This window comes from Balearica regulorum, chromosome 7 (assembly GCF_011004875.1).
Source record: "Balearica regulorum gibbericeps isolate bBalReg1 chromosome 7, bBalReg1.pri, whole genome shotgun sequence".
In the NCBI taxonomy this organism is placed as follows: domain Eukaryota; kingdom Metazoa; phylum Chordata; class Aves; order Gruiformes; family Gruidae; genus Balearica; species Balearica regulorum.
In genome coordinates, this window is record NC_046190.1 from 37,911,563 (window position 1) to 37,937,216 (window position 25,654).

General features: G+C 42.0%; 1 protein-coding gene across 5 annotated transcripts in view; it reads right to left on the reverse strand.

Moving 5' to 3' along the window:
• Positions 1-25,654, reverse strand: part of PCDH15 (protocadherin related 15) — an 872,980-nt gene that overhangs the window by 167,361 nt on the left and 679,965 nt on the right. For all 5 annotated transcript variants that reach the window (XM_075759010.1, XM_075759011.1, XM_075759007.1 and 2 more), the window contains 3 exons: positions 18,428-18,562; positions 17,177-17,326; positions 6,283-6,476 (listed from right to left, as the gene is read on the reverse strand). In XM_075759010.1, the coding sequence (XP_075615125.1) occupies positions 6,283-6,476; positions 17,177-17,326; positions 18,428-18,562 (479 nt within the window). The remainder of the gene's footprint in view (positions 1-6,282; positions 6,477-17,176; positions 17,327-18,427; positions 18,563-25,654) is intronic.

Below are 25,654 nucleotides of genomic sequence, written 5' to 3' on the forward strand. Positions count from 1 at the left end.
GCTTCAGGACATATTTTTCACTCTGCATCAAAAATAAAGCAGACTGCCACATTAACAGAAGAAAAGCTAAATAATTTCTTCCAAGTAGCCCAAGTGTTCTTTGAAAAACAAAGCAGTAAGATATCAGGGCACACTCCACATGCAAAGACAACTCATAACCCCCTGGTGATACTGTGCTCTCTAGAACAGCATGACAAATTCTGAGATGGTAACTGCTGCTACTACGCACAATATCCACCCCTGGAGCATCCCTGCTGTCGTTCAGTTTGCTACCTTTCTTTAGAAGAGAGGGAACAAAAAATGTTGACAGAGAGGGTAGTGCTGGGAGAAAACTGATATACGCAACTTTATAATAGGCTGCATCAATACTGTGGTTCACACAAATAAACCCCAAGCCCACTTCAGCCTAGTGAGCCACGGCAACACAGGAGACTACAAAACTCACTGAGGAAACATGGCAAACCCTTCAACTGCACTGACCTCCAACAGCATTCCAGTTTGCAAGTTGAAGGCTCTTCTGGGCACACTAACACTCACTACAGACCCTGCAAACACCATGCTGTAGACACACTTGCTATTCAACTGCTCCAAATTCAGAAAGGGAGCCAAAAGCCTCCCTGAAGTTGAAAGAGAGATTTAAAATCTGGCTTAAAGGGACCTTTCTCTTGCATCTTTGCTCAGTTATCCCACCTGTCTTCTCTCCCGTATGTTAAAACAGTATTCCTGCCCCAGAACAAAATCCTGAGAGCAAGTGTTACACTGCAGGCACAGATTTCCTCCACACAAGCCCTTTAACAAAGTTGGTAAATCTCAGGCTTCAGGGCTGCAGGAAAGAAATCGCTTTAGGACACAAGCATTTGTCCCAAATTTGGTCCCAAAGTATTTACTGGGAGGGGGTGGGGGTGGGACATGAACACACAGCTGCTTCTTGCAGGGCTGGCAACCTCAGAGCATTTTTAGAGACTCCTACCAGAAATTACCAGATATCTTAGATGTCTTATAGTTGAAACAGCTTCTTTGTTAACTGATAGAGATCACTGAATACCAAAATGACACGTCATTGATCGATATTTTTAATTAGCTGTACAGGACTCTGTCACCACTGTGTTACAGCTTCTTCCCGCACCCTTTGTCAGCCGGTTTTATGACCCCGCACCATGGATCAGAGCTGGACAGACCACTGCTGCAACACCACAACAGATAACTACATTTTAGGGGCTGTCTCACACAGCGCGCTGACTGTGCTCCAAGATAACAAACCTGTCCAGAAAGACCCCACCATAGCTAACGGCCGCATGACCTCCGTCCCTAGGGGCACATCCACACAGGCATCCCGCGTCCCACAGCCCTCCATGAAGGGATTAAACCCAGCCGGGTGCGCCCCACCTTGCACAGCTCAGCCAGGCGTTTTGGCCAGCTTGGAGCACATACCGAGAGCTGCTTCGCTGCTGCCTGCTTCGAACAGGAGAGGGACACGCTCGTCGGTTGTACTGCGCAGGGTGCCCCTCCCCGGGCAGCAGCGGGGCTGAGGGGTCTCTGTGAGGAGAGGGCGGCGCTGCCTCAGGGCGGGCGTGGCCGGTTCCAGCCGCCTCGCGGGCGGGCACAGCCCTGCTGGTGGCGCCTCAGGGAAGCGGGTTTAGGAGAGGGGAAGAGGCGAGAAAGGAGAGGAATGAGGAGAAAAAGCGGGAGAAACAGCCCTGCGAGGACTGAGGAGGAGCAGCGGCTCCAAGGCGCCAAGCAGACTGCCCTGCAGCCCGCGGGGAGGCCGCGGTGGGGCAGGGAAAGGTGTGGGGAGGAAGGAATGGCAGAGCCGGGCTGCTATGTAACCCCCATTCCCCTCCCCTGCACCGCTCAGAGGTAGAGGAGTTGGGAATGAAGGAGCAAAGTTGAGCCTGGGAAAAAAGGGGAATTGGTGGAAGTAGTAGTTGTAGTTTTTGTCTTTATTTCTGATCATCTAAAACCATTTAATTGGCAATAGGCTACATTACTTTTCCCCAAGTTGAGTCTGTTTTGTCAGTGATGCAAATTGGTAAGGGATGTCCCTATCGTTATCTCAACCCACCAGCTTTCTCACCTTATTCCCATCCTGTTGAGGAGGGAGAAATGGTATCCAGCACCTGGCCAAGGTCAACCCACCACCTACATATTAACAATACATACAAGTTGACTCTAACAAGCTGTAAATGTTCAACAGCCCCACCACTAGCCATGTCATGGCAGCCTAGACGGCCATCTGCCCCCCAAACCCCTGGCTACCAGCTGGGCCAGGGCGAGCCCGAGCTTCCCATGGGCAGCGATGCTGTGGATGCTGCCCTGCCACAGCCCTGTCTTCTGGAGCAAGCGCCGCACTCGTGTCCATCAATGAATACGGGAGATGAGGGTCTTACTGCTTTGAATATGATAGCCACGTCCTTACTGGATTTAATCAAACTTTAGACAAGTACATAACTTGCAGTGAAATGATAGAGCCTTCCCATCTATCAATAAGCTGAATTTGCAGTTTACCGACTCGGTGGATATGAACAAAACCTGTGAAATCAGGGGAAGATGGACAATTACAACCAAAGTTGATCATTCAGTGTAGATTACCTCCTTATAAACTACAGCCAGTTCCCTGTTGTCTATTTTAAAATAGTCCCTCATGTCCCACTAATCTTTCTGAATTGATTGTCCACACATTGTTGGAGTAAAAAAAAATACCATCATCAAATGCTCAATAAGAGACACAATGAATTAGCAGACAAAGTATCACTTGAGCACTGGGGCTGCATCTTTTCTTGGCATTGCTGCTGTCGGTGTACGATATACACATCCAAATAGTTGCGGTTCAGCGTGCACTTTTCTTCCACTGCTGAGTATTTATAAAAATACATTGTTTTGTATAATTTTTTTCCTGATCCTGCTACATCTTAATAATAACCAAGCTGATTTATTGTCTATCAAGCTCTAAATAAATAAAGAAATGGTTTCCATTCACCAGAATAGCAAGCAAATTTTCTTAAAATCTTTAAGAGAAAAATCACAAAAGTAAAACACTAGTAGTCTGCAAACTAAAAGCACTATAATATTAAATGGCTACTTTTTCTTTCATTTCCAACCCAGTTTTGATTAGCACTTTGCAATTTTAACCCAATCACTGTATGTGTGTTACGTACAACCCATTTAAGTGGCTGCCAAAATCTGCTTTGGCATGGGAAAGGCCAGGAGACAGAGCTGAGCCTTCCAACAAGTGCAGCTGGTGTCTTAACACTGCGAACAGAACAGAGTGCAGGAGCTGAACAGTGCTCACAAACTTACACAAGCATGGAAATACGGCTTCTACGCTTCTCCACCGAAATGCTCGTGCCAGGAAAGCATGGTCAACACGCCACTGAGATTGCGTCCTTGTCTCTGCTTACCTCTGTGTGCTTTCCACATACAATTATATTATTGCACGTATAATTAATATGTTTATAGACCAACATGTCTTTGGCCAAACAATATCTGCATATGCCAGTCAAAGTGTATTTTTCCACTATGTGCAATAATAGTCTCACGATCGGGTAGTTTCTAGATTGGACTTCATCTGGCAGATCACTGCTATCACTAAGCGACACGCTTCCACTGCACAGGAATCTGAGGACAATGGTGAAAAGGCTAAGGTCTGACATGAAACTGATTTTACAAATGTTCTTCTCATTTTTTCAATAATAGAAACTGCTAATCACCATATGCTTAACTACAGTTCTAAAAAATTAAACTTCATCTTTAACCTTATACTCAGTATAAACTTCATCTATATGAAGTATAAACTTCATCTATAACCTTTATACTCAGTATAAAATTAAATATACTTAAAGAACTTAAGTGTACTTAAATATACCTCAATAACTTACATTAATGATGTTTGTTATAGATAGAAACTTTAATAATACAAAAAAAAAAAATCTTGTTTTATAGACAGTCACCCACCAAGAATTTAACGTGTCATACTATGCAAAAAAAGCTTCACAGAACCCATTTCAATTTAAATTTGTGCTCACAAAGGCTACAGAGCTACCGTTCCTGAGCCAGGTTTAGTAGTTTGGTCTTGCTTTGTGCATAAGCAAGGGGATAAAGGAAACTCCGGCAGTTTACACAGGACTACGGTTAGCCTGCTGTGTCCTGCAGCAGAATCCAGATTTGGGAAAAAATGCTTAATATTTGAAATTACATCAAAATCCTTTATTTATGTTACACCTTCCTGCCTGCACAGATATGTAATGGCTGGCCAGACCTAGCCCATTCCCAGAAGCCTCAAATACCGGTCACTGCCTTTGCAAGGCAACATGAACCACCTAACACAGTGTGACAACTTTGCATTAGAAGGAGCAAGAAGTTCATACAACCCAACTGCGAGATACTAACCACCTCACAGCCAGGAGGAGGGAACACAGGAGATGCAAAAGGACAGATTTAAAGACCTCAGAGCTGTAGCTCACGTGAGCTCTCCCCGGCTTTCCTCCATGTAACATGACAAGAGGCTGCTCCAATCACCACCAGCTCATTTCTGGTTTTCCAGCCTTACAGAAAGAACATCAGGAAGGCAGCAAAAACTTTTTATCCACATGTCCCTTACCAGGCGATAAGAGTTGTCCACGTTCTTTCTCCACGGCACATCGCTGAAGCTCCGGTGGCCCTCCCCCTGATTTTTTTAACCTTCACAGATGCAGAAAAAAAAACCTCTGGGCCCCAAATACACCTCAGGTCAAGGCCGGGCTGGCCCTGGGGCCACCCACCCCAGTTCCAGGAATACTGCCTAGATGGAGTGGTTTTTTTGAACGCACATTAAAAGCTCTGAAGCAAATTATATGCTGTAATTCTATAAAAGGGGATACAAGCAAAAACAAGAAGAAAGGAGAGCTTTTCCACTTTTGAAGCTTATTGCAATAAAGATCTTTTCAGAGGAGGAAGCACATGCTCCCAACATACATCATCAGAAGTATGTATTTTTAGACAATATAAAGATTTCTCAAACATAAAAGGAGCTGATAGCAATCAAAGCTGTATTGTAGGGGCTACTGTTGCTGGGGCCACACCACTGCATTCTGAAGCTCTCTGAAGTGGCATCATTGATTTTTGGCCTCCACTTTAATACTACGCTAGTACTACACAAAAGTAAGTCCATAATAGTTGACAATCTTCTCCTCAGCACTAACAGCCTACTATCAGCTACCCTAAGAGATGGCTTATCAAGAAAGCAAGCAATAGGGAAAGGAGAAGAAAATTCAACCAGAAGACTGTGTTACCAGGTACGAGTTTTATGAGCTATCTACCAATCTGAGTACTGCAGTGATTGGAAAACATCGTTATAAAGTACCTGCACAACAGTTTGAGCTGCTTTCTTGCAGATGTGATAAAAGCAGCAGGTCCTAAAGAAAAAAACAATGAGAAAAATTCCACTTTTGTGTTATCTTTCCCTCTTACATTTGCCATTTGAGGAAAAGAGGAAAGGTTGTGGGTGATTTAACTGCTGGAAACTACTGTTCCTCTCTGTCATCCTCTTTGGACAACGAGGTTGTCACATTATCACTACCAGGCCCAGAACACGAGAGGCACTTTATACACGCACCCCCTGCCTTCGTGAAATGACATTTGTGCACAACTGCCATATGCAGAACACAAAACAAGCAGGTAAGTGGAACTCGATACTTTTGGTGTTGTTTTTTTTTTTTTGAACATGAGAGCATTCTGTTCTAACCACAGCAAATTTGCAGGCTGCTCTTTATCAGCTGATGGAAATAATTCTGCCTGTGAGAATTTAGGTCTTGGTGGGGGCAGCGGTCACCATTGGCACAGCTTGTCAAGAATGTCCAGAGCACGCCCAGTCTGCATGACTGTGTGCATCTTATACCTGGAGATAAGGTCTCCAGCTCAGCAACCAGACTATCTCTGGTCCTTTCTGCACCACAGCAAGCTGCATTCTGAACAAAAAGCATCTCCGTTCTCACTTGCTTTCTTCCTTGCATCCCTTCAATTTCTCTTAACAAACAGGCATGCACAATGACAGCACAATACGTGAACTTTTAAAAACCAGACCATTACAAAGGAAATGAAATAATGAAAACTGTGTACTGTAAGGAAAATATAAATAAGGAACAAAAAATGAAAGATTTCTAATACGACGCTTTTCCACAACGTGATCCTTACACCAAACAGAACACACTGAACTGCATTCCAGTGCGGAGTTATAAGGGTGTGCCACACTTCTCACGCGCTGCTAAGCACCAATTAAAAAATGACTTGCATTATAAGATGAATTACCTTCTCTGCGCAGGAGGAGCACTATCAGATGCTTTGACAGTGAGAGCATAGGATCGCCCCACTGACAATACAACTCCTGGAGCAATGGTGATAAGGCCTGTTCGGTCATTGATGATGAAGTCTCCCTGATCCCCAGCCAAAATTTCATATACTATCTGTCCATTGGGTCCCTCGTCCGCATCTACAGCAGTGAGCTGCAATTCAAAACCAGAATATCAGCACGCATGGTTCAGTGTTCTATTTTAATAGTTTTTTTTTAAGGCAACTCAGTAGGGGTAGAGGAAGTAGAAGGGAAACTCGAACACATGTAACATATGCAGTAATTTCTAATTACTGTACAACAAGGATACAATTTAAATGAAGGATAATAGGTGTAAAAACATCATGAAGCAGAGAAAAACTGCCTACCTAAGATTGCAAGCAAATTATTTTAAGATACGAATTAAGAAAACTAATTAAGAACAAGTTTACTCTCTGTGGATTAGAATTTATAACACTTCCTATAAACGGGGTAGGGGGGAAGAAGATACTTATTGTGTTGCAAATGTAACAAGAGGATCGTATTTAATTAGTGAAACTTCCCATCCCTCTCTACGCTCTTCAAAGTGTTAGCCTTGTTACTGCCAGAAATTCTAACATCGAGGTCTTGTGTCACAAGCCCTCATCATGTGGAACTGGAGAGCAATGTTTGCATTACTCACGTGTGCACGTACCATAAAGGAAGCCGAGTAGAAGGGAAACAGCAGCTGTTCCCATATGGATACACACGTAGGAAACACAACCACGCACATCACAGGCGTGCAAGGCCCATTTCATGTGGCAACGTGACGCCATCTACCTGAAAGGCTGTGCTTGTGGGGGCGATCTCAGAGTTGGGTGATAAATGCAACCGAGCACGTACTTCTGGACTTTGCTGCCTCTGCACCATCTCTCTACTGGGACTGATTACTCTCGCATGTAGTGTTTCTTCTATGCAATTGTACGGTTTTGATTCCAAGCATGAGAAAAATCTAAGGGCTGATATTTTAGACTCAAATTATAATGATGAGGTTTGTGAAATGAGGGGGTTCTTATCTTGCCCCTGGGAAAGGCAAGGGGTTTATCCCACTTCTGCAATGTGCCATGCCAAATCAAATATTTGCGCACGCGGCCAGAAAACATAGCTCAGTAATCACCTTTGTTTGCTTTTAGCCAAGTGTGAAGTACCAAGGACTTTGACTGCCACGCCATACAGCAAAGAACTAGCAACCTGAGATTTCAAATCAGACCCGTCGTGACCGTCACAAATAGGCATCCATGGCTCAGTCATGCCAGTTGACAGCCCCATGTCCTAGCTAAGCCCTTTCACCTCTCCTCTTCCTTTACACATGTATAGAATAACACAAGTTATCCTGCATACAACATATAATCACACAGCTACCTGCTCACAGTGCCTATCACTTGACTTGCATTACTACGATTAAAATTGCATCTGAATTATCACCCTATTCAGAAAACAAAAAGGAGCACAGCATTCTGTTACATTTAGGGCTGAGTCACTGAAGTACCACCTAACTACACCAGTACCTCTGGACTTTCTAAGGTGAGTTTCTTCTTCCCATAGCGGTTATTTTGCTGAAACACACACTGGTTTCTCAGTTGGCTCTTAATTTTGTATGATTATATATTGCCTCAGACAGCACACGGGATGTCATAAAGTGGTACGAGCAGTCCTGGAACATCTAGGAGGCCACAGCAGGCAGTGGCAGCGCTGCCTGTGCACCCAGCTGCCTGGTACCAACAGTAGTGGAGTGGAAATGACAGGGAATGGGTGGCACAACGGGCTCCTGCTGCTCCCAGCTGCAGCCAAGCAGTTTGAGGTGGGAAATGGCAAGGGGCACCAGCAGGTACAGCAGCAGAGCATCCCTCCCCCACCCCAGGACGTACAAAGCCATAAGAAATCCCAGCCTCAGAAATGATTCCCTGCAGGGCCACTAAAGTGAGAATTAAAAAAAAAAAAAAAAAAAAAGACAGACATGTAGCTCTTTGAAAGGTCTCTGCTGGCCTGTCCGCTTTGGCTTTCTTGACACAAACACTCATGCCAGCGGGCAGCGTGGCACAAAGGATTGCAAATGCAGGATTTAAGGGTAACACATGATGACACAAAACCTTAGCGATGACTGTGAAGCTGACGGCAGGATCAACAGACGTTATCTCAGCCAAGGCCAGCCCGCGCAGCGGGATAAATGTCTGCCTGCCAGACACCCTTTTCTCATCCCTGTCACACTCTCAAAGTTGACAGCATTGCAGACAGGTAGAGGAACTCATCGAAGTCTCTGCTACGTTAGGATATAATGTCATCTATTAATCAATACAGCACCATGCTCAACCTTCAAGCAGGTCACAGCCTTTCAGAGCACTACCTGCAACTTTCAAACCACCTTTGCCCAAAGATAGCTAAAGAACTGGAAGAGCAGAAACCAAACCTTGCAACTAGAACAAGGAGATAAAAAATAAACCCCAAAGCTGTAATATTGAAGTTAATCACATCTGCATACAATGTTAAACACCAGGGGCACTATGTGGAGAAACTCAGGGATCTAGCTGCTTTAAAGGATAATCTTGATTCTTCATGCACATAGACTCAGTGAAATATGAAATTTCACATGAAATATTAAAACGGAGAACTAAGCCTGCAATAGCTTAAACAGAATAAATTAATTGAAATGCTAAAACATAAGTGATTTAGGTGTATTAACGGAAGTGGGGTTTACCTTCTTTGTTAGGAGTGCAAGCTATTACTGCTGCTGGGGACCGAACTACTTTATGGAGGACCAACCATTTTTAACATGGAATAGGTTGCACACAGTATTCATCAACTGAAAAGCACGGTGGTGAAGTTACTTTTCTCCTGAAGTAATCAGTGTTCTGCTTCTTTCACGCACAGCACAGTGATCCAAAGCAAATTTCCAACACAGAAGTATTTAAACTTAAATTAAAATCAGCTTAGATGAATGAAATTTCTTTGTCATAGATGCTTCCTTCCAACAATCCCAACTGATCACTATTGTGCTAGAATTAGCAAATCTTAATTCATCCTCCCATAGTACTTTGAGACATCCCATAATTTAACAAATGCAGAATAAACACTTGAAATGCCACCCAAAAAAAAAAATCACAAAGCAGAGATCATCTCTTCTTAGAAGTTTAAACCCCAAAGTAATATCCACGTTATTTTTTGAGAACCTATCTATCTCATTCTGTATTTCCTTTTGAAATTCTGAAAAAGTTACCCTATGAAGACTGCACTTTTCTAATGTGCTTTACATTCCATCCTAACGATGTCTTGATACACCAATACATTAACTTGCAATTGCCGGAGTCAATACTCCAAAACTCAGCACATAAAACAGACTTTGTCCCCTCTTAGGGTTTAGAACTTAAACCCCTCTCAAACTCCGTTTCCTTAATCATTCATTCTATAGTTTCTATACACAACTGGATGGGTTCCTTAACCTCGCAAAGAATAACTATCAAACTAAGTGACATAGTTAAGAAAAGTGCTGTAATAACCTTCTCTACTGAACTTCAAAAGTAACGCACAGAAAAAGATAAAGGCTTTATGCAAAATACAAGGTCCTAAGGATTTAATGACAGGATTTGGACCAAGGCCAGTTTTTACTGTGACGATATGAAAAAGGAAATTTATTGACTACACAAGTACATAGATTAATAAGGTTAATTAAACTTACAAATACTGAATGCTTGAAAAGATAAGTGATTTGAATAACGTTTTAGGAGCAAAAACAGGAATCAAAAATAGAATTAAATAGCTGCCATAATATATAATTCTATAAATTCCATTTCCAGCTGTCCCAGACTGATAGAGCTTCATAGTTAACAAGATTTAGTTAAAATATACAGAAAGAAGTATAAAACAAGATTTATTTCACCTTCCTAAGAAACTTTTTGCATCCAGAAGTATTAGCTTCATTACATTAAAGTGTCATGTATTCAAAGTTTTGCAAAACAGGTGGATATTCTGCTGCAGCAAGAAGTGGTTTTCTTGGAAGGAAAATGAGACTTAGAACAGCGGCCTCACAGCTTACACAGGCACGTTCCTCCTCAGTATGTCAGCTCTGCTCAGACCCGCTTTATACCCGGAGGAAACCGGGCTCCAACATTTGACCTACAACCTCTCCACAGCCACACTTTTAGTGACCTTGCCCTAAACAGATAAAGCAATTACCAAACTTTTCAGCAGCCCCGTGTTTTTCAACAAATTAAACATTCAGCCAAGTTGGTCTGACTCGTACTGCCCTAAAGCGAATCCTGCAGAAGCCGTGAGTCACACCAGGTCACCTCCCAAGGGCTGTCCTTACAACAAGGGAGTGCAAGGCTCCAGAGCTACACTGAGTATGCATATAAAAGCATCACGGACACGCTATGGTTGCTCGCCGGAGCAGCACACCAGTGAAAACCGCTGGGCTGCCAGAAGTTTGATGGCAACTACACGCCTTCCTCATCCTTCTGGGGCTCAGCAGTACAGCTTGGCCTTTAGGTTCACCAGGAAAAGGAGGAATGAGTTTCTGTACGTCAGGGACGAACAGCATTGTGATGGACGTATTCCTAAACTGGAGCTAATAAAATGCAATACTAATATAGAACAGGTCAAAATACTTTTTCCGTATCTTCCTTCAGACATTTCATTAAGTCTCTATCCATTATATTTTTACTTGAGTATATAAGTGCATTGACTAAGAAATGCAAACGTAACCTGGTTTTGTTCTCTGCTTCTGTTAATAATGTTTACTTTATAGATGGAAATGAGTATGCTAATGCACTGAAGGCAGAGGGTTGCAAATAACCACATAAATAAAACCTTAAGTGTGGTTTGGAGACAACTTTTACAAAGATTTCCTCTAAATTGTTCTGTAGTGCCACAGCAAGATGCGTGTTTAAACGCTGTAAAGCACGAGCATATGCCAAGCTGCAAATACCCAAACATGTCTCTAAGACATAATTTAATATGTGTCTGTATGCAAGGATGGCTCGAATCACATGTGCGTATGTGCAGGGAATGAAAAGAAACTGTTTAAAAGAGACAAAGTGATCCAGCGCTGAGAAGCCACATTTGAGGTAACGGCAAAACAGTCCCAGAGGAGGCATTTATTTAATGGCTCTAAATAAAATTTGTCCCCGTGTACAACTGAAAGTACTGTTACTGCTTGAGACTAATTCTACTGCGAGCAAGAGATAAGTGATAGAAACTTTATTGCCTGCAGTTTTACCATATTTTATCTTTTTGCTTTCATTTCTGACCTCCAGCACGATGGCTGCCTGTGCTGTGATGCGTGAAGTTAAGCACTCTCTCTGCATAACCAAGATCTGGGGCAGGACCTCCAAAGCCACTTGCACTGGTGATCTTAGGCAGAATTGTTTCAGCTCGCACAAGGTGAACAGGTAATGCACTAATCCACTGCATAGCTTATTTTCCATTTTCAATCACAGAGTTATTTAATTGTTCTCATAAGCAAGCCCTTGAACATGGGTTATACCTCCACAACAGGAAATCAGGCAGAAATTAAAGATACACAGATACAAAGCATTTGACACCATCCCACAGGACATCCTTGTCTCTAAATTGGAGAGATGTGGAGTCAATGGATGGACCACTCGGTGGGTAAGGAATTGGCTGGATGGTCGCACTCAAAGAGTTGCAATCAACTGCTCTATGTCCAAGTAGAGATCAGTGATGAGTGGCGTTCCTCTGGGGTCGGTACTGGGACCGGCACTGTTCAACATCTTTGTTGGCAACATGGACAGTGGGATCGAGTGCACCCTCAGCAAGTTTGCCGATGACACCAAGCTGTGTGGTGTGATCAACACGCTGGAGGGAAGGGATGCCGTCCAGAGGGACCTGGACAGGCTGGAGAGGTGGGCCTGTGCGAACCGCATGAAGTTCAACAAGGCCAAGTGCAAGGTCCTGCACATGGGTCGGCGCAGTCCCAAGCACGACTACAGGCTGGGCAGAGAGTGGATTGAGAGCAGCCCTGAGGAGAAGGACTTGGGGCTGTTGGAGCGAGTCCAGAGGAGGCTACGGAGATGATGCGAGGGCTGGAGCACCTCTGCTATGGAGACAGGCTGAGAGAGTTGGGGTTGTTCAGCCTGGAGAAGAGAAGGCTGCGGGGAGACCTTAGAGCCCCTTCCAGTCCCTAAAGGGGCTCCAGGAAAGCTGGAGAGGGGCTGGTGACAAGGGCAGGGAGGGACAGGCCAAGGGGAATGGCCTGAAGCTGCAGAAGGGGGGATGGAGATGAGATGTGAGGCAGAAATCCTTCCCTGTGAGGGTGCTGAGGCCCTGGCCCAGGGTGCCCAGAGAAGCTGTGGCTGTCCCTGGCTCCCTGGCAGTGTTGAAGGCCAGGTTGGATGGGGCTTTGGGCAACCTGGGCTAGTGGAGGGTGTCCCTGCCCATGGCAGGGGGTTGGAACTAGATAGGCTGTGAGGTCCCTTCCAATTCAAACCATTCTATCATTCTATAATAAATTAAAATAGGTTATTTTGGTTTCATAAATTTAAAGCAGAGTAAGAACAGCATATACTTCTTAAGGTCAGCTCATGAGTTTTTCTGTAAAGAGAACATACCCAAAATCTCTTCATGGGCCAAGGAAATCTTTGACCTTTAAGCAAATTTATGCAAAGATTTAGGTGGATAATGGTTTTTGACATCCTCTGTCCCTTCTCAGCTCTCTCATTTTCTCGCTCAATATTCTCTGTGCCCTGCATAGTTTATGCTCTATATAGAAATGAGAAATATCTAAAGAAACAGAGTGGACTTAAATTAGTTATTGCATTACTGCTGCAAACTCCAACCATCCACAAGTAACTAGTTTAAATATCTGAATCACAGGAAGAAAGTCCTAATAGAAAAATGGAAAACAAGACAACAAAATTACAATAATATAAAAAATATGTAATTAAGTAATAGGTTTAATATTAATCAGTCTTTCTAGTGATAATTATTATTTGCCATACATTTAAATGACAGATTTTTCAATCTGCTATTGTCTGTCTCAGGGAGCACAAAAAAATACCTATAAAAGCAGAAGGAAAAATTAAATAAGAAATTCTCAAGCTGAAAGGGACAGAATATACAGATATTTAAACTCAATTGAGAAAATACTCTCCTCCACCAGGCCTCAATCTCACAAGTACTCAGAGTAGAGAACTGAAATAACAACTTCCCAAACCAATTCTGTTTTCAATACCCCAATGCTACTGCCGTAGCCCCTGCCCAAGAAGTCAGGGCACAGAGATTTCATGGTCCGCTCTGCACCCTCAGAACGCAGAGGGAGGTCACTCCTAAAAAGGGGACAAGCTCCTTCATCGTGATACCCTCCAACTTTCTGAAAAGTACACCAGCAGCCGTGCCGAGCTGCAGCTAACACATACAATGGAAGGCAAAGGATAGATTACCCACCCCCAGGCTCCCAGATGAAACCAGTGCAACTCAGTAAGCACACAAATTTGTCACCACTGTTTTGCTCACTTCTCAAAAGCAACAGAGAAAGGAAGGAAACGCCTTGCTCTAACTACCCGGGGGGGGGAGGGGGGCAGAATTGAATTTCACTTGTAATTAACTTTTATTCCTGCTATTTGTGGTTATTTTCAAGCAGAGCCTAAGGATTTTTTTAATTTACTTTTTTTTAACAGTGTCCCAGACAGCAAACGCAATCTACATTATTTACTAACATATTTAGGGGTTTTTTTCAGGAGTAAAATCAAAACAATTTCCCACAAAATGGGACAACAAGCAAGTACAAATTGAGGTTATTTGTGCATTTTCACACAACTGCACTCAGCAAATAAAGAAAAAAAAAATCTTAATCCCTTATTACCCTCAGGATACAAGCAGCAAAGTGGCAACTACATGAGAGCACTTACACTGCTATACCAGCAATTTACATTTTTGTAGAAAGATGACATGCTTCATAAAAGAAATACTTTCTTGATCATCTCTGAACATAAGTCTGAGTAGAGAGTTAAGTGCAAGCCAGCGCTTAGGTGTACATGATTATGAGATTGTTCAGATTCACTGAACCTACTTTCTAACCTACTTTCTCTGATTAGAGAAAGTGGTTTTTACAGACTAATCATATCTGACCTGGGTCATTTTCCTTTGGGAACTGATTGTCATCCCACAGCAGAGAATCTCAAATGATTCTTAAACCAATGATGAGATAGGGTTACAAGATGAGTTTGTTCCACATACAGAGAACAAGTTAAGTATATCTTCAAAATCATTGTATTAGCAGTTAAAAAAAATAAACATGAAGCCTGTTTTCCATTTCAGAAGGTATTTATAAAGCAGAAGCAAAGAGTGATCAGGCAGCACGTATCCACCTTCCTGGCCTAAGGAAACCCACGGGCGTTCTTGGCACCACAGACTCAGTGGCTACTTGTAACTCCCCAAGACAAATCCCCTCTCTCGTGCTCCTGTAACACCAAATGAAGGACTCTGTGCCTGCAGCCCAGGTAAAATAACAAGGTGAGTGGCTTCCCAAATACCCCAGCAGCCCAAAATCATTGTTACTGGCATTATCACAGTATGCAGATGACTCTTAGCTTTTTTTTAATGTCACTTTGTTTATAAACTCTGATCATCTGGCAGCCTAAGATTAGTTGAAAAACAACCCCTATCCCAAACCAGCCAGAATTGTCTACCCTCCATCTCTGACCACATTATAAACTCAAATAGTCTAAAAGTAACCATGGGTTGACCTTGCAGACAGAAGTATGGAGGAGGAGAAAAAGCTCACTTTCAGAACTTTCACGTTTTCCAAAATAATTTTGATTTTTAGCAAAAGCAAGTTTAAAGCCTGACTTCCCCACTACTCATTTCCAAGTTCACAATGTCATTCTAGAAAAGGGACTTGTTCCCGATCTACTTCAGGCATTAGCTAAGTTCAAACACTCTGCACAATATTTGCATCTAAACTTTGCTTCTCACCATTTTTGCCCTTACGGTTTTTTGTCCTTGCAATGTTACTAATCTGCATAATTTCATTGATCTGATCATGCTCTTTACACAAGCAGTTATGCAGTGTCAGTGTGGGAGGGCAAAAGGTAACTGCTGCGATGGGCAGTGGCGGAGCAGGAGCGTAACAGTCTCTCAGACTGAACCTGCTGACAAACGAGTCATTTGTGTCTCTGCTAAGCTAATTCTGGTGGCACAGGCTAATGCAGATGGCCTTGCAGAGCTCTCTTCTTGCTTTCTCCTAGAAGGAACGATCTACTAAGGAATTTGTACTCCTGCTCTTTGCACGCTTCCAGGGTCTGAAAATACTTGCAGTTGAAATACCAGCAGGTACAAACCCTTGGAACAGCAGATTCCCTTTGAACACCTAAGTGCTCAGGCATTGCAGCTGGTTTAGAAAAACACAATAGCTGCTCTACTTCGTCCCATGTATCACAAACGCAAGTCATGCAGCACAGAGCATCCTTAAGGCCAGCCTCGGGTACTGAAACCATCCTTTTCACTCACGCTGCAATCTCATCTAACAACATCTTCTGCCTCATGTTTCCTGGCACACGCACCTTTAAGAGGAAAAACCATTGAGATACTCAGATACTTTAAGTCCCTAACACACTGCTTTGCCTCGTGACCCGCACAACAAAGGCCATGTGATAACTCTGAAGATTTCTTTTTGGACTAGAGTGCTTATGCTTTATGAAAAAAATCCCACTTCATTTCAGTGTTTTCAGCACTGTATGTATGTACCTTAAATACCAAGTGAATGTATTGTACTCACAAAATCCACCTTTTATACATTGAGTTAGGAGTTTACGAGATGTTGCAAATACAGCTCCTGAGCTCTACCTCTCTTTTGCTCATTCAGAGCAACAGTATTTCGTCTGTCTTTATTTTTTCCTCCCCCCTCACAGCCTTGTGCAAAGCTTGGAGGAACTTAATGATGTTTAAAACTTTTATCTTTCCCTCAAATCTTGCTGAAAATGTCCCCATGCCTCTCTCTGATGCTTTTAAGCACTTGTAGCCCAGACTGATGAAAAGACAAGAATAACATTAATGAAGATGCAAAGATAGCAAACGCAGCAAGTCAATACAGCTCAAGCAGGGCAAATGCCAAAACAGGCACAGAACTCATTCCCAATACTGTTAAATCACTGCTGCTGATCATACTTCAGAAAATGGTACTTTATTAAGTCAGCTGATAAATTTATTTATTTTTCCAATACTACTCCTGCCTTCTACCATCCTTGAATGCCGACCTCCACTAACAGCATCTTGTCTTCTCATCCATCTAGACTGGAAGCACTCAGGACCAGGGCTGAGATGTTAGAAGAATTACCACCCAAAAAAGCCTTTTTCCATTAACTTCGGCACAACCAGTATTCACCTCCAGTCTGCACTGAAATGTAAATCAGCACTTGCAAACTTTAATTAAAACCGCTTCTCTCTCTCTGGGCCAGCGTTCAACACATTTTTCACTGCTCATTTGCTCTACAAACCAATGACTTAGGCTTCTGTAAAAACCAAAAGGTTTTATGACGTGGTAAGACATTTCTGGTTATGTTCTACTGAACTGTTTTACCTGTTCTCTCAAAATGTTTTATTTCAATATCCCGCTAATACAGGAGAGTATTTTTTTCTTTTGAGATTTTTCAGATGAACAGGTTTTGTAAAACTTCAGATGAAACAGCCAAACTGCAGCTATACATCTAAGACAGGCCTGTCATTTAGTATTAGCAACTTTTTAATAGCTATGTCACTAACGCAGTGGATGGAGATACACAAACTTCATTTCTAGCTGTTTTCAGTGCATTTCCAATTTCTCCTAGCAAGACCATCTGCTGCTGACAAAGAGTTAAAAAAGCTAATAAAAAGACCTGAAATTACCTTTATAACGCCTTCCCCAGGCCTCATATCTGTATAAATCTTGACATTGTATGATATATTGGAGAAGGTTGGGGAATTATCATTTGCATCAATCACCAGGATATTGACTGTCACTGGGGCACTCTCCTGTACACCATCAGAAGCTGTCATCTTCCGTGGGGGGAAAAGCAGAACAGGAACATACTTTAATGGTGTATTCTTAAAACAATTCTAACTATAAGAAAATACAGTATGACAAGTAAAAATCAGCATTTCATTTTTCATTTACGATTACACTTATGAGTAAATCACAGGAGGCTGCAGCTGAGCTTGAGCATGCAAGACGCAGGGCAAAAGCAAAATGAAAGAGTGCCTTTAAAACACACTGTGTCCGGTTAGGAGGAGAAATGAGAGGGAGTAACTGTTTCCCGGGGTTGGGGCCAGTCCCAGGCTGGGATCCGAGCTGCAGTCCGTGGCTGGAAGGGGAGAACCTGTCCCCAGCTATGCTGGACACCCTCAGGGAGCAGGGCCTGGCCACAGCTCTCGCACCAGCTGGACATGGCAAGTCTCACCTGGAGCTGCTATACCTTAAACCTCAAAGACAGCACTTTAAGGTGGGACCTAAAGAACTAGAGACCTTCTTAGTGCACAGAGGAAATCTGAGCTCTTCTTTCAAATGCTAAGTGGACAGAAATACGGAAGCACTGATGGGGAACCCCTGCAGAGGAACAGGGTTTCCCTGCAGCACATTTGCGAACTGCTTGAGGGCTGTTGCTTACTCACAGACTGGGAAAAGCCTGAGACACTATTCAAGCCCATTTAAGTTTGGGTTTTTTTCCTTTTCTTTTTCAAAATACTGCTGACTGTGGTTTATGTTAGCATACATTTTTATTTTGTACAACAATAAAGCGGAGAGGCCATTACGGGTGTTGTGTTCCTAGCTCTAGGGCCAAGAAAAGGCAACAGTGGCCTCAAAGACTCAGGCTGTGTCATGGGAGGGGGGTGAGGAGCAGGATGCAAGCCTGGGACCACGGAGATGATGCTGCTAGGGGGATCTAAACAGTTGCTATCAACCCAAACACATGCATTTTGGAGAAGCACGCTACCCCAATTATCAACTGCCCCTGATACTGTTTGTCCTTCACTGTTTTTCTTCTTCTGTGCCATTTTAATGATCTATAATGCTGATTTTTCAACACTTACTAAAACTAATGGTCTTTCAACACTTACTCAGAACAACGCCTGATGTGTCTTCACCTGCATTTAACTTACCGAGAAGGTGTAAAGCTGCTGGACTTCTCTGTCGACAGGCTGCAGCAGGGTGAGGTAGCGGGTGATGCCACTCTGAGTCACAGTGAAAAACGTATTGTAATCGTTCAGGAAGAGATGGAGCTGGGGATCCTTGGTCTTTAAACAATGTTTTAAGAAAAGCATATTATTATAAATATACGTTAAGTTTCCAATTACTTAATGTAACTGCTTGTTTTAGTTGAAACCTAAATAAGCAGAAAGTAAAAATACTGTGACTAAGTGAATCTACAAAACTGTAAAAAAAAGGTCCCACACGTAAAAATAACACTGCTGATCTAAAAAATCTAACCTTCTTGATGAAAAATGTATTAAAAATACACTTTAACTTATAAAGTAAGTAAACCCAGTGGTAAACAAATACCTGTATCTGCTAGTTTTAAATGATGCTTTTTTCCTTTAGAACAATAATTCTTAAGCCAAATATAAGTTACCAATATAAGAATCCAAATTCAAGCATTTGCCTTCAACCATATTACAACCAAAACTTATCTTGATTAATGGAGCAATAAAACAGTTGGGTGGATGCAATGAAAAAACTAATATGGATTGAAGTGTATCGCTAAATAGATGCTGTTCAGAGATTCTGCTGCAAAAAGAATCAAAATATGTTGATGCAGAATTACAAATCTCTCAGTTGATCAGGTGAAAACCATAGTACAGCAACTGTGGTACAATTTTCAATAGGAATTAACGTTTTAAGGTAAAGAGGAGAGGGAAAAAAAAAAAAAAAGTCAAGGCACTGTAAATCTGTTACTCATGGCTTCCCTAGGCAGGCTGCTAGGAACACAGATTTCAGGACCAGGATTGGGGCTGCAGTTCCAACGCTGCCTGCAAAACCGTGTGACAACGTAACGAGAGGGCAATGCCTGGTGAGATACCCCGAGCAATCACTCCAGAACTCAGGCTTCGAGTTCCATCCTCTCTCCTAGCATGGCTGGCAGATTATAAGAGTATGGGGAAGAGCAATGAAATGTTCCCTGGGGAAAAAGACTGAAATTAATTTGGGAGCAAACAGAATCTCAGCTAACAGAAAGGAGGAGGAATGCTTCAGCCACAGACAGAATCAGAAGATATTACTGTATTCACAGGCAATAGAGCAGATGAATTAAAGCCCAGAACCTCAAGCCAGTTCCTTCCAGTGTGAACTTAACCAGATGGATAGAAAGCTGCAGAATGGACTTCCTACCCTTAGTCTTTACTCCGCGGTCTGCTGGATGCCAGCACAGAGCAGGAGAAAAGGGTGCTTAAGCTCCGTGTGCCCTGGTGGTTCTGAAAACCCCCACAAATTAAGGTACTTTTCTAGGATGTCTGTGTTGTTAAAATGACAGAAACGTGATTCGTGACCAGGATGAAATATTTCAATGTCTTCCCCCATCTCTTTAAAGATGCTATTAAGTTATTAAAGTGGTTAGACTTCAAGGGTCACTCTACATTATGGTTAAATTTTAAAATAAATTACATTATCTTTTATTGCCTCCAGTATTCCAACAAACATTTCTATGTCCTTGTATGTAATCTGATTAATTTAACCTGACTTAACGTGCTACTCTTAGTCATTAGTTATTTAGTTTATTTCTGTTACATGAGGCGAGGTTACAAAAGAGGAATGCAAACGTGATCAGGCAAAACACAAAAGGCTGGGACATGAGTCCTTTAAAAACTGTCCTGAACTGCCCCAAATATTGTGGAGATGAGGAATCAGAGGATTAGTACCATGAATAAAACATAACAGAAAATCCAGTGGCTGCACAAGGCACAACTCGAGAAGAATTTTTACTGACTGCTTTCCCACCCAATTGTACAGAACCCACCCCATACAGAGTAGGACACCCCAGAGTCAGAAATAGCCAAATTCAAAAAATTATCCAAAAAGTAGCATGATGTTGTTCTGCCCTCAATATTTTTCTCAACTTGAATCCAGAACGCTTCTAGAAGGCTAACTCCTGCCCCGTCATTATTGTCATTCCCATGTAATTAAAGAAAGAAACCCAACCACTGGGAAGTTCACCAGTCCCTACAGTGTAGCAGGCAGGAACACGTGAGCTAATTCTAACATGCACCAAGTGTCCTAACGAACTACGAGGACAGATTAGCACAACAGAAGGAGAAAGAGAAACTTATTTTAGCAATCCAAAATACTCTAAAGCACACGGTTTGGAAGGCTAAGATTATACTATTTAAATGAGAAACCATTTCAGTTGCCAAAAGCTACGTGAAAGAAATATCAAAGTGTTCCAAATGAGCGGTTTCCTATTGCCTAAAGCTCTGCTGCAACTATGCCAGCTTTCAGTAGAGTTAAAATTCATTTTACAGCCAGCAACGCAAACAGCAATCTCTTTTTTCCGTGAAAAATTACAGAAGGTAATTGCCAATAATTGTTCACTTTGTAGACGCTACAAAGTCGGTCAGAAATTTAATTTACAAAAACCCTAGTTAGTTGTTACAGTTCTTGCTTGTCATGCCATTTTGAACACTAATAAACAGTATTTTTTCCCTAATTTGTTCTTGAGAAAAACCAATGATAGAGATCCCACACGCTCCTAAAGTAATCTATCCTATTCCTTAGCTAGTCTTGTATTAGAAATTTTATCCTAACGTGTAAGTTAAATCGCCTTTACTGCAATCAATGCCTATTTCTACTGCCTTCCACGCATGTTGGATATACAAAGCAATTTATTCCCTTAATCTTGGCATTGTTATGCTTTTACACTTTTATCACATTTTTATGCTGAAAGAAAGTCTGCTTGACTTAACTGTGAACACTTTATGGAGCAGATACTGGGAGAGAATACCATTTGTGGGAAGCAATCCTTCTATGTTGCCAGCCCTATTGCCAATACTTTAATTTTTTTAAACTATTATTTTATTTTGGGGCCTGAATTTAAATATTGTGATTTCTGACTACATGACTGGGTCATGTAGACTAGCATGTCTCTGCTAAATTGTTTAGCGTATAATTTTAAGTGAAGAAAAGTATGAGAATCCACACAAAAGAGCACACATGCAACCTGCAAGGGCCATTTCAAGCACGCAGATCAAACCTGATTCGGTTTACGTACTTCAAACTGACCACTAGGTACTTTTTAAATTAACAAAATACTTTTTATAATACTGAAGATTTCTATAAAGACACATAATTATTTAATGAACATAAAGCAATCACAACATAACCATGATACAAATTTATGCCCTAAATTAATTTGGTGAAATGTCTTTAAAGGGCTCTTTGCAGGCTTCAAAAAACAAGTGACAGTCCCAGACTCAAACAAACACTGACAGGGTGGAAAAAATTGAAGGAGGACAGGAAAAATACATAAATCAATCACACAATTCAACCAAAAAGTAATTTTGCAAACATAATACCCAATACCTACAGGAATGGCACCTGGTGCAAGCTACAAATTAAAACACACGATACAAAATGAATACAAGTAAAGAAACACAACCTTGATAGTGATGGACATCATAAAAGCAGTAAGTACAGCTGGGAAAAAATGGTTACAGACAAAAATACAATAAAATGAGACGCACAAAGTGCTTCAGTGCTCTCTTAATAAACAAAGCCTGGGTTTGAATTTGTTCTGCTTGAAAAATCTCTGGAGAAGTTCCTGAAAACTTGAAAGCCTGCGTGGATGTTAATGCTACATTTCTGCTGCTCCTGTCCTCCAACAAGCTCCTCCTAAAGCAAACAGTTTTCTACAATTTACTCAGCTTACACTAAAATTACATTATATTGTCAAGAATGAGCAGATGATACATATTCACTATGCATTTCCACATCCCCGAAGACTTTTTAGAGGCAATATATTTGGCTGTTAAATTCTTCAGGGTAACCAGAACAAGCTCCAAGGGTATCAGAACTGCTTAGGCTCCCTGATTGCTAGCACAGGCTTGTCTCCAAAAAGCTGCAGCGATAACAAAGATAATTTAATGCCACATCTTGGTTTTCCAACATCGTTCATGTGGAGGACGATCAGTGCTGAAACATTCACGGAAGAGAGTTGTTTTATTGAAGAGATGTTTTCAGCATTTGTCCTCCTCATTTCTGGGTGAAAGTAGAAAATCTTTCTCATTCATGTCTTTCATTGAAAAAAAATAAAATCTGAGATTCAGAGTCTTGCAGCAGCAAAGCAAGTGAGATTCTCAGTCCCACTGACAAGGGGATTGCAATTGGGACTGTGTTGGCACTGACCTCATTGCTTTTCTCTAACTTGTGTGAGATGAGTCCTGCAGGGCCTGATGAGGTGGTCCTCCAGGTTCACAAGAGCGTGGATGGAATAGACAAGGCAGACAGCACCTGGAGTGAACTTCCTGCATCTTTACCATTACCATTAGATATCAGAAAAACAACCTGAAGCACAGCCTCAGCTTTAGTTGTAAAACCGCTTAGATCAACAGAACCACAGGAGGAGAACAATTCACATCTAAATTCTAAGCAACTGAAAAACTAGGGGAGATAAGCCAGTTTGAGAAGACTTTGCCCAAGACACCCTATGAATAATTTTTTTTTTCTCCTTAAACATTGCTTTAAAGTGAGTTGGTTGCAATAATAGTAATAAAGCTCTTCACCATTTATGTCACCTCCACTTTGGAGGAAAAGATGTCAAAAGACTAACGAGTGAAGCAGGTTGGATGCTGAGCAGTGCCTTATTCTGTGTTCTTTCAATCACCACCAAGACCTCTCCAGTCCCTGCCTGAAGCAAGGGCTGAGGCACAGGCATGACTATAAAAGTGTTGCACTAACAAGTCCTGCAACACTTCTTAGCCTTTTTCCAGTCGAGGTGCAAAGGGCCATGCCCCTCCCTGAATAAAAAGCCGACAGAAAAAATTTGAAAAAGTCATCTTCTGCTCCTCATACAAGTGAGCCACTCCTGGGAGAGGGCAAGAAACAATTGTCAGCATCTTCAGCGCTTCCACTAATCAGCAATAGCATTTGCTTAAACCAGGGCAGATATACAACAGACTAATTCCTTGAGGACTCCAAGGAACTCAGAAAGAATAGCTTTAGAGAGCAGAAAACCTTAGACAGGTTTTTATTTTTCCTTCTTAAGCAGAAAAATTCAGAAAAGAAAAAGCCCTATCTTTGTAAATCCTAAAGAGAAGCAGCCCTTTTGCTTTGCCTTCCCCCTTTGTTTGTTTTGATAACGATATTAATAGGCTGTAACATGTGGGAAGAATATTTCCTGAATTGTAATTTTGCAATGTGACTATTAGAGTGCCACAGAAGTGCTATACAGGGACAGCAGTATTATGAGAGCTCTTGTCTTGAGAGAATACTGGCTGCAAAACAAGTTCAAACAACATCAGTGAAAGATACAAGCAATCAGGCAAACATTAGAGAAATTGCTTCAGTATTTAAAATGCTTCAGTACTCCTGGTTAAAAAAAAAATCCATCATTTTTTCTTATTTGGGTACATCATCTATAACATGCATTCGTAGTTACATTTAAAAGTTATTTTATCCATTATTTGCTCTGTCCTCTTGGGTTGCTGTTGAGACACCTTTATGGAAAATAATCATTCTTTAAAACTTCCCACAAGTTCTCCGGAAACATGGATGCTGAGCAACCATCTCCTTAGTCTGACTTCAACTTCATAGACAATGGAGGCTTTAAACAAGGAACTGGTCTGGTAGAAAAGGATCTGGAGAGGAACCTATGGTAATAACTGACCTGCATCATATCCTACTGCTCAGGGATGCTGGTTACTGCACAGGTGCTTTTCTGAATGCGTGCTGGGACACGTTAAGGGCTTTTGAAGGCATGCTGGCACACCTTAGAAACACGACGTCAATTCTATGTTCTAATGAGCAATGCACAAATTACCTTACACCCCGAGTTTATTCATCAAGACACTGCATGTGGTATCGGTACACACCTCAGCAGCTGAGTAGTATGTAATGGATATGAATGCTGATTAGCTGCTTTCAACTTGGAAGTTAAATCCTGGGGACTGGGATTTTTTGTTTGTTTGTTTGTTTAAGAGCAATTCAACAAGATTGGGCATACAAGGCAGTAAGACAGCTACTGTGTAGCTTTTTCACCAACCCTAACCACCAGAGTAGAAGAAATTAGTACTCTCCCATGGAAGCAAAAGTGTACAAAAGCAAGTGGCTCAGAAAGCCTTGTGTAAACAGCAATCAGATCACACTGTTTAAATTCCTCATCTCAGCTTTGGTTTACTCAGCTCTTAAGGTACTCATGTGGCTTAATTTAATTTATGCCATTTAAACAGACGACTTAATTAAATCAGCACTTGGCAGTGCCGCGTTAGTTAAAGGTCTGTTTGCAATGTCACATCTACGAATTAATTTTTGGAAGGTTTATAGCAGGACCCTATTATAATTCCCACAAGGCTTACATTTAGAAAGTGTTGTTGTGGGGTTTTTTCTTAAGATACACAGTTAAGATGACCGCTTTCTTCATGCATTTATCTGAAGACAGGGAGTTATTTTAATATGAAATACAATCTCCACTGATTTGTCAATTAGAAGACTGAATACATTCTGTTTAGGCAGCGTCGGTATTGGACACTAACATGCGCAAGCACGTAGAAGATGCATGTCAACTTCTCATCAGCAATCCCTACGTACCAAATACATTCATTTACTAACGCACAATGAAGCCATCGGAACATTAAGACCTGCAGAATTTATTATTACCTGTGCTAACCCACCCTGAGCTACCATCTGGGCCCCGAGAGAAGGTACCGGGCATTTTAGCTCGTTTGGCTGGTTTCTGTATGAGTTCTGTGCAACTGCTGCACTCCCAGCCTTAGTCTGCTGGAAGTTTCATGCCCACGGCAGGTTCTAAGCACTACATGAACCATCAACACATGTATGAACAGACAGGCAGTTGGATCCGATTCTCTCCTCCCTTGCACCCACGTTGCACCTGCATCATTTCATAGACTTGGCAAGAGCGGTGCTGGCAGGAGCCAGGCGATGCCAAAGGAACAGGAAATTACACAGAGCACTTCCACCCAAGGACGTGGCTGATCGTCATCTCTGCGGCTGCAGGCAGGTCTCTCTGCTGAGATAAGTCTACGGCATTCTGGAAAGAGATCTGATGGCTCAGATCTGGTTGGCCTTAAACACCAACAAAACACGCAAGAGAAGACTAATACAGGCACGGAATCCGGCACCAGGTTCCCCAATAGTTCAGAGACAGAACAACCCTCCCTTCCCCC